Here is a 17668-nt window from a genome sequence, read left to right as displayed (position 1 = left end):
TCCCTCTCCCCCCTCCCCCTGCACATGCACACTCGTGCACTCTCACTTTCTCTCTCAAATAAATAAATAAATAAATAAATAAATAAATAAATAAATAAATCTTTTTAAAAAGGTGCCTTTACCAAGAACCCTGGAAGAGAAACAGTTTGGAGCGGTAAACGGTGAGCTCAGTTTGGGATAAGTTGAGTGTGAGGTACGAATGAGACAATGGGTAGAATTTTGAATAGGTAGCTAGATACACATGGAGAAGTCAGGGTATCAAACCAGCTTGTTCTGAGAGTTTGGGCTTGAATTACATGGATATTGTCAAACCATTCATCCTATTCCATGGGTGAAGAAAGAGTCACCTGCTTAATTTTTGCTTCCTGCTCACATGATTTCTTAGCCAAGATAAGTCTTCACTTAGCAATGTCAGTCCTTTTCTGAAATGTTAGTATTCTTGAAATAAAACTTCTTTCTTTTGGAGATTTTGAAAGACACAATGAGCAAACAATCCAGCGAGGCCCATTAGGGGATTGAAGGGAAGGAGCTAATGTCCTAAAATGGCAGCTGGTTCTGTGACGGTTTTATTTATTTATTTTCATTATTATTTTTAAAAATAATTTTGGTTTTTTTTTTTAGATTTTATTTATTTGAGAGAGAGAGAAGGAAGGAGAGCACGAGCAGGGGGAGGGGCAGAGGGAGAAGCAGACTCCTCACTGAGCAGGGAGCCAGAGGTGGGACTCCATCCCAGGACCCTGAGATCATGACCTGAGCAGAACGCAGATGCTTAACAGACTGAGCCACCCAGGAACCCCTCTGTGACGTTTTATATTAAATATACCCGACTTGTGTTTTCTTTTCTAAAAAGTGAGGGTCTTGAAATAGTATTATGTGCCAAACTTTGCCTTCCTTAACAGGCTAATGGCCTTCCCAACTCACCAAACCAGGCTTTTGTAAATATTTCTGTTTTGTAAATACTTTCTCTGTTTTGTAAATACTTCTGAACCTAGTAGCTTATTTAAGTGTGTCTAATTACAAATAAACACAACAATCAGCCCTGAGCTCAAAAGGACAAACACACACAACAGATCACTTTGAAGAAGCATGCATATTTTGTTGGTATCTCCCAATAAAGGAAGCAGCCCTGCAAGAGAAAAACCATAAAGCTGGGTGTTCAATTAGCATCAGGTTCTTCATCTATGAATTTATGATTGAACATGGTTATATTTGTGTTCTAATGCAATATGTTCTTTAACAGGAACTGATGAAAGATGGTCTTTTCTACCTCCTAAGCATCTTTCAATTCTCTCCCTAATCTCTATCGATACCTATCACTTCCTCTTTATTTTAGGCTATCTCTATGTGTGGTGGGTCCAAAGTTCTGTAGCCAGGCTGAGCTAGGTCGACACTGGTTAGTAGGAGGATCCCAGTTCCAATGAAGTCTTGAAGACCCAGCCTTGCCTTTCTGCTTCTCTAAGACCCTGATTCTCTTTCAAGACCCCTAAAGGTTAGTATTATAAGCCTTTGTAATACCTATGACTCAGACAAAAGAGCTTCCAGCCAGAAATACCTGTATCTAAAAGAAATAACTGTATAATGCAGTTATACTCTTTATATAACTATGAGCTTCAAAAGTGAAAGATTATTCTTATTGTGTAGTTTAACAGGGCATGGAAATCCTACAAAACTATTTGGTGCTGGTGGGAGGAAGTGAGTGGCAGAGCTCCAGTGTGGGCAGTTCCCATTTAAAGCACTTGTAGACAGAGGACAGACCCGAGAAAAACTGAAATGCCATCCTCCCATCTCCCTTGTTAGTGCCCAGCAAGGAGCCCGTGTCCAATGCTCCCACGCTGCTCCCTGGGCGCACCCCCAAAGGCCTGTGTCCTTGCTTAAATCTCATGCTCCTCTGGGCTTCTCCCAGTCAAAATGGCTCCTTGCCCTCAGGCATTAGCACCATGAGAATGGTCAGACACATGAATTCATAGTATGATGCCTCCTCTCCAAAGAAGGAATCCTCCAGGAGCCGAATTTCAGCTACCTTGAGAGGAAGGGGAGAAAAGCATTGTGAACCCAGGGTCTTCCTGATACGCGTGGTCACAAATTCATGATGCAGTCACCAATCTGCCCTTGCTCGACAGTGTTCCGGTGCCAGGCTCTGGGTGAAACCCAGTTCTATCCTTCAGCCTCTGCCTGAAGCCAATGCACATTCTGCTTGAGGGCAAGAGTTTTTCCTCTGAATGAACCGTTTCCCCTGAAGAAATTGGCTGAGTGGTATGGCTCCGGCTGATGAGTCAGAGAATGTAGTGTCTGCTCCCTGCAACACCATTTCCCAACTACGTAACCTCGGGCAAGCCACTTAACCTCGCTGAGGGGCAACATCCTAGACTCAAATCGGGATAATAATACCTCCTCTGCATCCTTACGGCTGGTTATTTTAAAGAACGAGTGAGATAATAAATGGGAACTGGCCTTGAGATCTGTAAAATTAAGATATTAGTACTGAAGGGTGACAGCTTCCCTCACCCGGTCCGGTTATTTTAAACACATAATACAAGATCTTTCCATATTGCTGGCAATATGGAAGGAAACAGCTGCGGGTCCAAGCCAATTTTAGAAACCCGTGTTTTCGCAAAAGGAAGAGTCAACTTTCATCACAACAGCGTTGCTGGCACAAGACAGCCACTGCCAGACAACAATGTAGAGATGGCCCAGCAGGTGTCAGCAGAGAACCAAGTTTGGGTACTCCGCCGGCTCACCGAGGGGTGGAGGGGACGTTGGGGCCGCCAGCGGAGACAGGGTTGGCGAGAGTCTGCAGGTCCAATCCTGCTGGGCTGCAGGTGGGCAGATTGGGACCAAGAGGTGGAAACAACTCTCCAACTCTACCTACAGAACTCTCATTGGCTCCAGGATCCTCTCCCTTCCAAGGGTCCCTTCCATTCCCGAATTGGACAATTCCGTGTCCCTCTCCGTCTTCAGGACCTGTGCTATCACTTGGAAGACTTGTCTCAAAGGAAAGAAAGGTTTGTTGTTTAGAGAAATATAACTTTGGGAGTGATTTCCTCTTTCCCTCTCAACACCAGAGTTGTTTTGAATGTATGATTTTTCACCTACACCTCCTTCTCCTACCTTAACATTGGGCTCACTCACAGGAGACCGAACCCCAGCTATTCAGATGCAGTAATTCAGCTAACCAATCCAGCTTCCACAAGGATAATGCATTGAGAGTGGGCAAGCACTGTTTCAGAAACCAAACAGAACCTGTTGAATGAAGTACCAAATCTTAATGTGTTAAAGATGGCCTCTCATAGTTTACTGTTACGGGGACATGATTTCACTGCAAATATATGTGAGTCTATGTTGCAGTGAGCCATGTTGAAATGGGTTCTACTCTTAGGTTTTATGAGGTCTGAGGTCTTTCCTGGCTGGGGGTGAAGGGGAAGGTGACTTGGAGAGACAGAGAAGTAGCTCTTTGCAACAGGAGCAAACCCCAAACTGCTTGCTTGCCCTTCTGCCCAGTCTCTAAGACCCCTAGTGAGCACATGAGTGTGTGTATATGTCTGTGTGTGTGGGGGGGGGGTGGTACACATGTGTGCAGTGGTACATTGTAGGAATGGAAGGAAGGGCATGTGTGAGAAACTCTGTGAGAGGAAAGAGCAAATGGGATCAGACCCAGAAGATTTTCTGAGGCTCTGAAGCCAGATCTGTGGGCTGGAGGTCAAGGGCACGGCCATGATCACATAAAGAGATGGCCACCTACTAGTCTGCTACACCTGGGGAATGAGAAAAAGGCAAAGGAAGAAATCAGTGACTATGGAACTTGTGGTCCTATCACATTGTTACTTGCCTTTCCTTCCCCATATCAAAGTCTAACTATCTTCAGAAAAACTCTGGAACTCTATTTAGTTCTAGAAGAACGAAAGTTTCCAGGAAAAGGGAGTTGGGGCCTGCTTAGAATAATCCAGGGTGTGTGTGTGTGTGTGTGTATGTGTGTGTGTGTGTATGTGTAGCCTCTAGAGTCCTAAACTCCAGTATCTAGCATCCAAAAGGAACAGAGTTCCCATACCCACCACTAAATGTAAGCGCTGAGCCCCACAGTCTATAAATCTTGAGCTGGCAGAATGACAGCAGAATATATGCAAATTCCTGCATTACTGCAAATCTCTCATATCCTCAGCTGGGTAAGCTATGTTTCCTTTTCTTTCTGACTGTGAATATTTAATTATTTCCTTCTTTTTCTTTGAAACCAGGAGGTACCGTGATTGAAATAATATTCAAATAAAGGCAGGGGGAGTCCCAAGTCCACAAAGCAACTGCTTTGCACATTATTTTGCCCAACACGTAAAAGGAAAAACAAAAGCAGATAGCAGATCTGGACATCTTAAGCCCTTGCGGAGTTACATCACTGCAATAAACAAAGGTCTGCAGTCACTCTCTTTGAGCTTTTATGCTCAACTGGTGTGTATCTGTGTCTCCGGGTTTAGGACAAGAATTTGCCCTGGGATTTCAGTATGGGGACTCTAAACACAGGGACAACCAAAGGGTAAGGGGACCCGTCTCTTGCTCTGGTCAATGCCTTAACCTCTGATTTAGGCCCCTTCTTTCAATCCTAGATCCCCATAAGCAAAATTGTTCCATTATAAAAGGGACCTTACCTGGCATTGTCCATTCCCAGTACGGTGAAATAGATTTTGGCTGTGTCTACCCAGCAAAAGAGAAGGGGAGAGTTGAATGCGTTAAAGACAGCCATGAGAATCGATCAGAAACCCCTACCTCTGCTGCTCTCTATTTTCAATTGTAATTTGCCAGCACAGCTTGGCGGCCTCAGACGAAATTGTCTTTACAGATGAGCTTCCTCAAAGACAGCACAGCCACATTTAAGCTCAAGTTAATTGGGTTAAGTGAAGCCCTCTGCACTCCTGCCGGAGCCGGGAGCCTCGTGGCTACCAGGCCCCGGGAAGCCCTCGCCTCTGCCCCCAGGGCCTCCCCGCCCGTCTCAATTGCTCTGGACCAGTTCATTTCGCCACAGCTTGGAGCCGCTCGGAAAGCAAAGATTAAAGGGGAAAGTCGCAGCTGTATATTTATATTTTCATTGCTAGAAGGGAATTGATTTCCGCGCATTTATTTTGGTAGTTGTAATACACAAGGGCGGATTTGCGTCACCCGAGCAACTTGTCGGTGGAGATAAAGTTGCACAAATATTGAAAGGGGAAGTGCTAGGAGTCATTATAGAGTTTTTCTCCGGAAGAAATAAGGATTTCTGCAGTATCCTAAAATACTAAGGCCGCTTCTATTTTGAGACCAATCTCGCAGGCACATCCGCTCATTTAGTACGAGTTTGAGCCCATCAAAAAACAGGAGATGACCTGAACTCCGGCGAGCCCGGGGTTTCCTGCTGCTTTCTTGGTTCTGAGGGGTGGGCAGTAAGGAGGAGGGGAGTCAGCGGGCTCAGAAGAGGGCGAGGGGCCCGCAGCGGCGAGACCTGATCCCGGGGAAGGGGTGTGTGTTGGGGGGCGGCGGGGGAAGCAGGGCGTCGCTTCACAGGTTTCCTTTTTTGCTTTTCCCTCCAGGAGCTCGGTGTAGGCCCGGTGGCGCAGACGCGGTTGCAATGGAGCCGAGGGCCTGGAAGAGCAGGGGGCGCGCGCGAAGTTGCAATTTAGAACCAAGCCGCGGGCCTTTCGGGGACACAGAAGAGCGCGCGGCGGGGCTAGGAGTCCGCAGGAAAACCCTGATCCCGGGCCTCGTCTCCGCCCCGGCCATGAAATGCTGCAGATGCGGGTCGTGGGCGCCTCGGGACACCCGGAGGGCCCGCGTTCCGCCTAGTCTGCACCCCGCGCCCACTCCCCACCCCCCCAGGGACGTGCTTATCTGGGGGCGAGAGGCAGGGGTGAGGCCTAAAGACGTCGCCTTTAGAACCTTGAGTTTGAACTTAGGCGCTGCTGTTGAAATGTTTGCAGTCAAATTGGAATTAGAAGTGACACTAGAAAAGAGAAGAAAAGGGGCTTTATGGCCGTCCCCACACACTCGCGCTGGTGACTGTCCGTGGGGGCTCTGAAGGCCGCGTCCTTCCAGCCGAGTCTCGCCATAGTCCCCGGCCCCACCTCCACTGCGGCACTTCAAGGAGGGTCCAACACCCCATGCGGCCTTATACCTGTCACTCCTTTGCCTCTGTCTAGAAACCGGACTGGTCTTCCTGGATCTGTTGCCCCACATGCCCCTGTCCTCAGGCGATTCAACAACTCCATTCCATCTCTGGAAATAACACCTCTGTCCTTGCAGCAAGGAGCAAGGCACGAAAACCCTTTAGTAAAAGAGCGACCTAGGGAGGGGGAGAGAAAGACAGAGAGCCGATGGAGGCATGGGCAGGGGACAGGCAGGAGGGGATGTCCCACTGCTGCATGGCCGGAAGTGATTGATCAGTGATTGATTACTTTCCAGGAGAAAGTCAAAAGCTTAAAATGACAGCATCTGTAACAAGAGGCTAGAAACCACTAGAAATAAATTTAATTAGCCCCAATCTTGAATTTGACCCAGGCATGGCAAGTTCAGTTGCCCTTCTGGGTTGATTTGGTAAGACCTCTTAGTGCTGAAGTGAAATAAAAAAAAATGTCACAGAAGCTTTAATGCAACTGTATTAAAAGTTTTTTGCGGGGAGGGAGACATGCCTCAGAAGCACAGAAGATCAATTAGGAGATGCTTATTAGGGCAATCGAAAACAAAAGATTTCGTGGTTTCATTATTGTTATTATTTTATTTTCTTCCTGAAAATGTGCAAGAAGAGCTCATCTGGGTGGCCTGTGGTTTGTTTGGGAGAGGGGTGGGGAAATCCATTCTGACTGTAATTTAAAAGAGAAGGAATTCTTAAAACAGAGATGTTGATGTTGCAGAAAACCCCCACTACACCCACCCTGCGCTCTAAAGACCCAAAGCACGAATGGAAGGCGTCGGCCTCCACTGCAGCTTCTTTTGCGACCAGGCCCAAGGGGTTCCTGGGGAAGCAGTCACTGAATTGAAAGTAGTATTTAACCCCAAGGAAATGTGCTCTTGTGGGCACTTGCAAAACAATGGACCCCACGTGATCTGGGGTTGTGGTGGAGCTGGGAGGGCGACATTTCCTACGAGGTGCAGCGGCGGAGGGGACGCGCGTGCCGCTTTCCCGGGTTTCGGACGGCGGCCTATTTGGTTGTCGTCTGAGGCTCGGGGGAGGGTTTGGCTGCGTCCAAGGGAGACGTTCGGAGACATCCATCTTATTTTGTTTGAAAAGTTGCTCGTCCAAGTTGTCACTGGGTGACAGCTTGGACTAAAGCTAATTTGCGAACCGCCCCTCCTCTCTTCGCTGAGGATCTCGGAGGCAGCGCCGCGGACGCGGTGCTAAATTGGGCGGGGACTTCGGACCCCAGCTTTCTGGAGCCAGAGCTCAGAGCTGAGCAGCTTGGCAGCGGGAGCCCACGAAGGATGAGGACACCGACTTTCGGGATAAAAGCCGAGTGAAGAAAAATCAGGCCCGAGTGAGGTCAGGAGGAGGGAATCCAGGGGGCCGCCCCCGTGTTCCAGGAGGCGGGCTTTGCACCGGTGAAAATACACAGAAGCACCCGCTTCTCTGGGCAAGCGCTGGCGCTGGACCAACTCTCTACGTCCGATGTCGGTGTGGAGCTGCACAAGTTAGGGGAGGGTCAGAATTCCCTGGAGCCGCCGCCCGGGCCCCTGCGCAGGGGACCCCGCTCAGCCCACGCGGCAGCAGCAAACACTTTGGCGTGGCCGGGGCGTGGCCGAGGAGGTGGGCCACGCCCCTCTTTCCCAATTCCCCTCTACTCCCCGCTCCCATTGGTCACGAGGATGGCCAATGAGCACTCGGATCGAGGTCCTACCCTGGGTCTGACTCCGAAGCTCCTGCCAAAAGTTTGGGAGTTTTTAGAGAGGAGTTTTTTTTTTTTTTTTTCCCTCCTATTACTTTTTTTTTTTTTTTAAACTAACGGATTATTATTGTTGTTGTTTTAAATTTAGCTCTTAGGGCTTAGCTGTTTGGGTTTTCTTTTGGTGCCCAGCCCCTGTCTCCCCGGCTTCCCTGGCGTGTGCGGAGCCGCGGCCCCCGCCCGCCCAGCAGCTCCAGCGCCCCTCGCTCGCCTCCAGCCCGCGGGGAGCGCGGGCGCCGCGCCGCCTTTAAAGTGAGGCCAGGGGCCGAGGCTGTGCCCGGCCGGGATCCGGGCCTCGCCTCTTCCCTCGGTGGCGCTAGGGCTCCCTGGCCTGTCTTCAGTGCGGACGGAGAAGCGAAAGCGGATCGTCCTCGGCTGGGCTGCCGCTGCCTCCGGGACTCAGCGCGCTCCTCCCCGCGCACCCACCCACCCATTGGGCCGGGCCCGGCCGGGCCGCGGCGGCAGCTCGGCTCACCCAGCCAGAATGTTCGCCGCCGGGCTGGCTCCCTTCTACGCCTCCAACTTCAGCCTCTGGTCGGCCGCTTACTGCTCCTCGGCGGGTCCGGGCGGCTGCTCCTTCCCCTTGGACCCCGCCGCGGTCAAGAAACCCTCCTTCTGCATCGCAGACATCCTGCACGCCGGCGTGGGGGAGCCGGGGGCGACCGCCGAGGGTCTGGCGGGGGCCTCAGCCGCCGCCCTCACCGCTCACTTGGGCTCGGCTCACCCGCACGCCTCTTTCCAAGCTGCCGCCAGATCCCCGCTTCGACCCACCCCGGTGGTGGCGCCCTCCGAAGTCCCGGCTGGCTTCCCGCAGCGGCTGTCTCCGCTCTCAGCCGCCTACCACCACCATCACCCACAGCCACAGCAGCCGCAACAGCCTCCGCAGCAGCCACAGCCTCCGCCTGCGCCCCGGGCTGGCGCCTTGCAGCCCCCTGTCTCCGGGGCGCGGGTGGTCCCGAACCCCTCGCATAGCAGCTCGGCCCCGGCCCCCTCTAGCAAGGACCTCAAATTTGGAATTGACCGCATTTTGTCTGCAGAATTTGACCCCAAAGTCAAGGAAGGCAACACGCTGAGAGGTAGGTCTTGGGCGAGAGGAGGCTGCAGGCCTCTGGCCACGGCCCTGGCGCACTCCCTGGTCCCAGGGCCATTTGGGATGCCTTTGAGTATTTGCACAATTAAGGACAAACCGGTAAAATGAGGGAGAAGAGAGTGAATTATAAGAAGACTGTGAAACGTTAGGTTTAAAACTCACCTGCTCTGCGTTTAAAAAAAAAAAAAAAAGATTCCAGGGATGCTTGAAAAACACACGTCACAGAATCATTATTCATAAAAATCGTTGGTGTAAATATTTGCTGAAATGACTATCATCTGTCTCTTGAATCATGTATCTAGAGGGAGAACTATATTAATTTGACAGGGAAAGCCCTTTTGGGGAACACTTTCCCTTCCATTTTTCTGATTTCTAGTGAAATTCCACTCAAGGAATGTAGGTAAACAAAATAGACCCCGGGCTCCCAAGAGAAAGCTGAGTTGGGGCTCCTTCACTGGGGAGAGGGTAGGTCTGTGGAATTCTAGCCAAGCACCTGGAAGTGACTTCCTTTTGGCCATTTTATATAAAGCCCTTCCTTGCTGTATGTGTAGACGTGGACCTGTGGGCTACACGCACAGGAACATTTTGCGCATCGCCCCTTGGCCACTGTCGGGAGAGTGGGATTTTGGCGCGGAGACAAGTGTCTCTCGTGACTTCGCTCCAGGAAAACCGAATCGAGGGGGAGGGGAGGAACAACTCAGTCCGAGAGAGTGTGGCTTTGCCCGAGGTGTAACCAGCTCTTTTCTCTCGCCTCCAGACCTCACGTCCCTGCTAACCAGCGGGCGGCCCGCAGGGGTGCACCTCCCCGGCCTGCAGCCCTCCGCCGGCCAGTTCTTCGCGTCTCTAGATCCCATTAACGAGGCTTCTGCCATCCTGAGCCCCTTAAGTTCGAACCCGAGGAATTCAGTTCAGCATCAGTTTCAAGACACGTTTCCAGGTACGGAAACCCTCCCGAGCGACGGCCTAACGGGGCAGGTCGACTGGCCCCAAACTGAGGACGGCTCACGTGGCCACCGCGGTGCGGCAATCCCGGAGTTGGTGAAGGAGGCTACCAAGTCCGGAGACAGAAACCGAAAGAGTTCTCAGATAGCTAGCTCACTCTTTTGTCGGCTCCCGGGGGGCGGGGGTGGGAGCGGTGGGGGACCTGGGGGTGCCGAGAAAGTGTGTGCGTGGGCGGGCGGGGCGAGGTGGGGTGAAGGGGCTTTCCCTAGTCTTTTCTCCGGAGAGTGGCTTGAAAATGCAGCAAGAGGTGTTGCCTTTTTAACACAACACAGAGTTAGGAATGACCTCAAACACTTTGCCCAAGGGGGTTCCGTTTGCTCGCACGTTTGCAAGAACGTGTTCATACACACACGTACACACACGAGAGTCAAAGCTGTCATCTCTCCATCCTTCAGGCCCAAGGGACAGTGTCGCCTACTTTTCGCATGCCCCAAAGGCCACGCGTTAGGTTTATGTTTTTTCTTTGGAATTAATCGACGAAGCGCGGGACTTCTCCACGCCACCCTCGCTTTAGGCCTTAAGCCTGAAGTCTTAAGAGCTGTAGGATTCCTCGGTAGGGAGGCCATTCCGCGTCTGCGTGAAGGACTTTCTGAATGGGGGCTCGACTGTTTAACGCAAAACACTTAGAAGCAGCACGGTGAGTCCCGGGCGCGCAGCCCGCGGACCGGGGGGCACTGACTCGGCCCTCCTGTCTTTCTCTCGCTCCCGCTCCCGCCCGGTGGCAGGTCCCTACGCCGTGCTCACGAAGGACACCATGCCACAGACCTACAAGAGGAAGCGCTCCTGGTCGCGGGCGGTCTTCTCCAACCTGCAGAGGAAAGGCCTGGAGAAAAGGTTTGAGATTCAGAAGTACGTGACCAAGCCCGACCGAAAGCAACTGGCCGCGATGCTAGGCCTCACGGACGCGCAGGTAAGCCGGCTCTGGCTCCCGCGCGCAGCTCCCTCGCCGGGTGGGGGGCAGCAGCGCGGCCTAGCCCCAGGCCGCCCTCCACCCCGGCCCACTCGGCCTTTGCCACGGAGACGCAAGGTCTTGAATTTCAAGAGACAATGTAGGCGTCGAAACTTGAGTGGGGGGGGGATGGGGGGGGAGAGAAGGACGGAAAGAATAGCCCATCCCCAAAGATGTATGTCAACAAGCACTGCATGTTTATTTTGGCCAACAGGCGAAAGAACCGCAGAGAAAGCAAATAGGCCGCAGGAGATAATAATTATGTACTCGACTGTAGTGCAGTTCGCTGTAGGAGGCAGTTTATTTCAGAAGAGATAAAAATCCAAAGTCAAGAGATTGTTGTTGGGTTTTTTTTCCCCCCCTCCTCCCGTCCTTCCTCCCTCCTCCTCCTTCTGCCGCTGGATTGTGAAATCCCCATTTGTGAGGAAGTGAAAACATCATTTCAAACGGAATGACTTAGCCCCAGCAGGGCGAGGAGTGCACTCCTCAGCAGCCAGTCAGTCCGATTTTCTAACGGCAGAAGCTCCTAAGAAAATCTCTGGTGGGGGGGGGGGGGGGGGGGAGTGAGAGAGAGAAAGGAAAAAAGATTTTCTTAGAATACCCAAGAGCATTTCAGCAGGTTCTGCCTACTTGGGATTTTTTGTTTTTCCAAGACAATGGCGAATCTATCGTGTTTGAATTCAATTTCTGAGTCCAATTTTTTTTTTCTTTTCTCCAATTCAAGAACTGGACTTTTTGGGGGGTTTTGGAAATAGAAGAGTTACGGTTCTTCCATACCCCACAGCAGCGGGGCCTTTGCTCCCTGGGTGCTCAATGTTCTGAGTAGGGCAGAAGTCAAAGGCAGGCACCTTTTCATAGCTCCTTTAGGGCCCCCCTCACCCCCCCTTTTCTTTCTGTCCTCCATTACACAGCTCCCCTCCCCAACACACTGGAAGAGCCCAGCCGTTTTCCACCAGCTGTGGATGTTATTTTTAAAAGGGAAGCTGGAACTTGTGTGAACAGCATTGGGTCCCCCAGGGGATTGTATATATTTATATAGATTCTCCACCCCATCCCTACCCCCTTCCTCCACTTTGCACAGGTTTAATTCCAGCATTTTCTAAGCCTGCAGAAGGATTAGTTTATCCCGGGCAGGGGCAGAGTCCTTATCAGCTTCTGAGTACACACATGCCAAGGAAATGCTCTTCAGCTGAAGGTCCAGCAGTGCCCCCACCCCACTGGGATTAACTCTTTGAACCCTCTTTCCCCTCTGTGCTTCCCACGGTTTCTCCTTAAGAAGAACTGCTTTTGTCGAAACTTGCCTTGGGTGGTGGCAGTCGAGGAGAGGAGCAGCTTAGCAGGAATTCTTAACATTGGTTCACCAAACCCTTGAAATCCTGGGTATATTTTTTCTGGGCCAGGGGTCCATAATTTAATCAGATTCTTGGAGAGTCCTGGCTCAAGTGGGGTTAAGAAGCATTGATTTAGAGCAGAAATCGCCCTTAGTTTGAGGCCGAGGTGCAGGACTCCGCCTTTCAACAAGCATCCAGGTCATTTCAGGATCAGGTCTGGAGGGCCACATTTTGAGAAACAGTCCTCGCGGGTTCCGTAGGCGAGCGTCCCCGGCGATGTCTTTGTTTCCCTGGGCTGCCCCTCGGCTCCTGAGCCGAGCCCAGTGCCCGGTCCGTGGTAGAGGCGCGGGGGGCCGGGGCTCCAGGCTGCACGCGAGTCGAGCGCCGAGAGCCCACGTCTCATCTCGGTGTCCCTTCTTGTCTCCCCACGTGCTGCGGCGCAGGTGAAGGTGTGGTTCCAGAACCGGCGGATGAAGTGGCGGCACTCCAAGGAGGCCCAGGCCCAGAAGGACAAGGACAAGGAGGCGGGCGAGAAGTCGTCGGGCGGAGGTGCGGCTGCCGACGGCGAGCAGGAGGAGCGGAGCCTCAGCCGCTCGGAGGGCGAGGCCGAGAGCGAGAGCAGCGACTCCGAGTCTCTGGACATGGCCCCCAGCGACACGGAGCGGACTGAGGGGGCCGAGCGGTCTCTGCACCAGACCACGGTCATCAAGGCCTCGGCCGCGGGCGCCCTCCTCCCGGCCAGCGGCGGCGGGAGCGCGGGAAGCGGCGGCGGCGGCAGTTTCAGCTTCGCCAGCCTCGGCGGCGGCGGCGGCGGCGCGGGGAGTGGGGGCGGCGGCGCCTCGGAGCTGCTGCCGGCGCCCCAGCCCACCCTCAGCGGCGCTCCGCAGAGCCCCGAGCCCGCCCAGGCACCGCTGGGCGCCCTGTAGACTGCATGAGGCCGGGGCCCCGGGGCCCGCGTGCCGCCCCCAGCCTCCCAGGGTGGGCTGGATTTTGCGCCTGCTTTGTGTTGGCAGTGGGGCCGGGGCCCGAGACGCCGCGGCGGCCTTGCCCACGGTCCCACCTGCCCGTCGCTGCCGCGCTGGTGCCCAGAGCCCGGGGCGGGGGGCGAGCTCAGTGCCCCCGCCCGAGGACCCCGCGCCGGCCAAACACTTCTCCCGGGCCGCGAGCAGTTCACACTGTGAAGTGTTGGACGCAACAGTTGCTCCCCGCACTCGGGGTCGTGGCGCAAAGACAAGCTGCACTTAGGACGCCACAAACTTGTAAATAAAATGTTTACTACGGTTTGTAAAGGCTGCTTGGCTAGCTGGGGCGGTGTGGTCGTTAAGATCGGGGATCTCCCACCCGGACCTCAGCCTCGGGGCACTGTAGGTCACAGCAGCTGGAGGTGGGGGACAAGTGCTTTTGGAGGGGGGAGCGCTGCAATCTCGGAGCCTCCTTGCTGCAGGGACTGGCGTCCGGCTTAGAGCTCAGAGGCCTCCTTGGCCATAGCCTGCGCTCCCCCACCACTGAACTGGTGCTCCACGACTCTGAGTGTGGCCAGAGGGCCATGGTGGCCACAGAATCTGTTAGCCCCTGGGGCAGAAGGCCTCTCCACCCTGAGTCAGGACACTGTGAGTGGGCCCGTGGCCTTTTCTTTGCTGGCGAGTATCCAGAGTTGGAGTGGACAAGATGGTGATGCCGTGGGTGAATTTAGCCATAGTCGGTACTTACAAGGTGGGCACTCCAAGTCTGTAGTGGAGCTTTGCGGCAATTCTAACACAAGCCGCCCCTTGCTCCAGGATGGCTAAAGGGAGGAGGTAGCATTCTGGCGGAAAAGATAGCCAAATCACAGCTAAGGGTTGAAAAGGCTGAGCCTGAGAAAGTTTTAAAGGTGCCCAAACAACCACGGAGCAGGGAGGTGACTTGTTCAAGGTCACACCCAGGCAATAGCCCAAACCAGAGGTCAGACCTCCTGACTCTCATTTGGCCAGTGATGGGTCTACAAAACTGCATCTCAACCCCATCCACGCACACATAATCTTCCTTGCAGTTAGGCCCTGCAGGCACCCAGTGAGTCCCTCTGCAGCCCCCCACCTGCAAGTTGAGAGGCTGCAGCTGAAACACCTGTTTTGCCTCCACGCTGCAACTGGGATGGACCTTTAAAGTTTTTTGTTTTGTTTTGTTTTGGTTTTGTTTTTGAAAGGCTGAAGAGTCAAACCTCTCTCCAAGACCTTGGCTCTCCTTTCCTCAAAATGAAATGTCCAGAGTTTGTATATAAATCTCTTTTGGGAGATTCAAAAACAGACTGCTGACAAACCTGACCATGCGGGGCTGTTTGGCACTGAACTCTGGCCAGGGCACGAAGCTTCTTACAGGCCCACCACCCATGTCAAGAATAGGATGCTCTGTAGAGAGTGGTGCTCCCCCAGAGATGCTCAGGTCAGCTAGCCCAGGACACATCCCAGTGCCCTGGCTGGAGTGAGGGGGCTCCGAGCAGCTCCCTGATCTGGCTTAGCATCTTCCCCATTTTGACTCATTGACTTGAGCACATTAAAAGACCACCGTTTTAGAGTGGGGACCCCAGATTTAGCCTTTGCTGGCCTAGCGCAGCACAGGGGTGCAAAGCTGACCATTCCCTGCCCCAGTCAACCTCCCAGCCTCCAAAAGGAGCTGAACTCCTAGAGGAATGTGCATAGTGGGGAGGGGAGTGGGAGCGACCAGGGTGGTCCAGTGCAGGAATGAGAAGAGAGAGGTAGAGGGCCCTAGGAGGGACCTCAAGTTTAATGGGAATGTGAGCCAGCCATTATCTTTAAATGTGCCCAGAGTTTCCTGGCACAGCAGCCTCCCCACCTGCTTGGGTTCTAGCCCTGGGTGGGAGTGATTCCCCCACCATTCCGCAGGCTCTGCTGCCCAAATGGCAGGATTCTCCCTGTACCTCAGTTTTGCCTTCACTATCGAGTTTAGTTTCCTCTGACCCCTGAAATATTGAAATTCTGTAACTGGGACATCCCAAGGACATGGAATTTTGAGGCACTTAAATCCGGTGCTGGCGTTCAGGAGCATAATGTGGCAGCATATATATCTAGTAGAGGAGCTCAGCTGGGGAGGAGTTGGTGCTTTAGGCTCGCAGCTACTCTGCCTCTCATAAGGCTCTCGAGGTGCCCGCTGCCCCAGTCCCCCCTCGCATTTCTCTTCCTGGGGCCCGGGTTTAAAAAGTAAAGGAAATAATCACCCAGGGACCGTAATGATACGATTTTAGGTACAGTTCGGCCTTATCAAGGCCAGGATCCACTAGACCAGAGGGCGCAGCAAAGCTGGGGTACCGGGAGGGAAATGAGCTGGGCAGCGGGCACCTGGGGGTGGCACTGGGGCTGCTTCTGGAGGGTTCGCAGGAGGCGCCCCTTCCTCCAACACCCTCCACCTCTTCTTCTTGAACATTTCCCCCGTGAAACTCTAGCCTGGGCGGTGGAGTTCTTCCACGTTTTCATCAAGAACGGGGTATCTCAAGTCCAGGAGAAGTTTAAAGTTCATTTGGAAGCGGAGCAGTCGCAGGACGAAGAGTCCTCTCTAGGCCGGCCTGGTGGCGGGGAGCAAAAACCACATTTCGGGCCGGGTCGACTCATCCTGGGGCCGCTCGCTTGGCCCAGGGATCGGGAATTTTCCCGGTGGCGCTCGATGCTTGCAAGAGCGGCCAGGGAAGCTAGAAATTCTTGAACGAAGACCGAGATTTCTAAGGCGCCCAAGAGAAGGCCGAGCGCGCTAGATCCGCACACGCCAGGCCCGCCGAGGCCCTCCGGGCTGGGGCTTGGAGGCGGCGGCGGATGCGCGCGGGCCCCAGAGCCGAGCCGAGCCGCCACCCCCGCTTCCAGCCGCGTGCGGCCCAAGACTCGCCCTTCCCGAAAAGCAGCGAGAACTCTGCCAGCCGCAGCGGTCCCCGCGGCGCCGAGCCCTCGGAGCTAGGTTACCGGCGTGCGGAGGGGTGGCGGCCGCGGGTCTCGCTGGGACTGGAGGGGCGCTAATACCCCCTCGGGGGCACGTGCGCGCACACCACAATTACACGCGTAGGTCACACATCCACATGCCCACAGAGGCGCACAGCAACGCAGACCCAGACGCACACAGGGGAGCCCAGGTACTGGCCATTTCAGCCTCTTCTGAGGAAAACCACACAAATAACGTTCTCTCTTCCCCAGACGGCAAAGCCGAGTGAGGAGCCTCACGCCGCTTTCTTCTGCCACGGTGGGTGGGTGGGGCGCTGGTCTGAAACAAAAGTTTCCTTGCGCTAAGCCTCGCCGGCCAAAGCACTGAAAGCCGGCGTCGCTCCATTCGCCTGCCGCAGTCCAGAGCGGGCGGGGACCCGGAGGCCGGGAGTTGCTGGGAGCGCGTGGCCGTCGCTGCCCTGCCCCCCCGCCCCCAACCTGGGGCCAAAGCTGTCCGGCCCCGTGGCACTTCAAGGCGAAGTCTTGTCTCCAATGGAGGCTCTGGCCCGCAGACCAGCCAAGGAGATCACCTTCTGTTCTCACCCCACTACCCCGCAAGGATTCGTGGGTACCGTGTGTGTGTTGGGGGGGCTTGCTCGGACTCCGGTTATCATCAATCCCTCTCACTCCTTCCGCACCTCAGAGAGGACCAGTGGCTTTGGGATCTTTCCTGTGGCTGCTCCCTCTAGCTGGGGACTGAAGTGGGGTGTTGGCGGGGGTTCTGGTTTGAGGCCAGCGCCGAGCAGGTGAGGTCTGAGTGCCCAGCTCGCTGATCCCTCCTGTTCTAGGTACTGGAAGTCAACCTAACTGGAAGGTGACCCCAGATTTCCTTGCGGTCGGTCGCAGTCTCACGGAACTTAAGGGTCCCCAGGGCAGGGCAGGAACCAGAACCTGCGGGGGGGGGGAGGGTATTATGGGGCCGTTTCAGACTTGAGCTTTAACCCTTGTGGCTTTAACCTATTGAGTTTGAATCTATCCCCGCATCACACCCCGCTTCCCCTCAAGCCCGTGCCGACCTCAAACAGACCCCCGGTATGCGGGGCGGGGTGGTGGTGGTCGTGCTGGGGCGGCTCTGGAGCAAGAAATGGGAAGAGAGGTGGGAGGCTGAGGGCGATGCACCCTCCTCCCAGTTGCCCGCGGTTCTCCTCCACCTTCGTCCTCCTTTGAGAAGGAAGAGCTGGTTGAAGGACTGAGAACTCGGCCCTCCCCATAGGGCGCGGTGACACTACTTTAAAGAGGGTGGAGAGGACCCTAAACACGCAGGGCCCTCGCATTCCCCCCTTCTTTAGTCTTTGGGGAGGAGGCTGCACACTCCATGATCTTTGTGAAGACCCAACTATTGGGTTTCGGAGGACTTTAACTGCAGGTATTCGGGCTAGGGGAGATACAGCCCGTCTTAATTGTGCTCGCGCACGCATCTGGCTCACCGTCTTCCCTTTGAGGTT

General features: G+C 54.1%; 1 protein-coding gene across 1 annotated transcript; it reads left to right on the top strand.

Moving 5' to 3' along the window:
* The first annotated feature begins 8013 nt into the window (after positions 1 to 8013).
* On the top strand, positions 8014 to 13509 carry HLX (H2.0 like homeobox). The gene is made up of 4 exons (XM_021698441.1): positions 8014 to 8968; positions 9740 to 9919; positions 10710 to 10894; positions 12708 to 13509. The coding sequence occupies exons 1-4, from the start codon at positions 8377 to 8379 to the stop codon at positions 13188 to 13190; spliced, it is 1440 nt and encodes a 479-aa protein (XP_021554116.1). The 5' UTR covers positions 8014 to 8376; the 3' UTR covers positions 13191 to 13509.
* The last annotated feature ends 4159 nt before the right edge of the window (positions 13510 to 17668 follow it).

Source organism: Neomonachus schauinslandi, chromosome 6 (assembly GCF_002201575.2).
Source record: "Neomonachus schauinslandi chromosome 6, ASM220157v2, whole genome shotgun sequence".
Taxonomy (NCBI): domain Eukaryota; kingdom Metazoa; phylum Chordata; class Mammalia; order Carnivora; family Phocidae; genus Neomonachus; species Neomonachus schauinslandi.
This window is presented reverse-complemented; position numbering and strand designations above follow the sequence as displayed.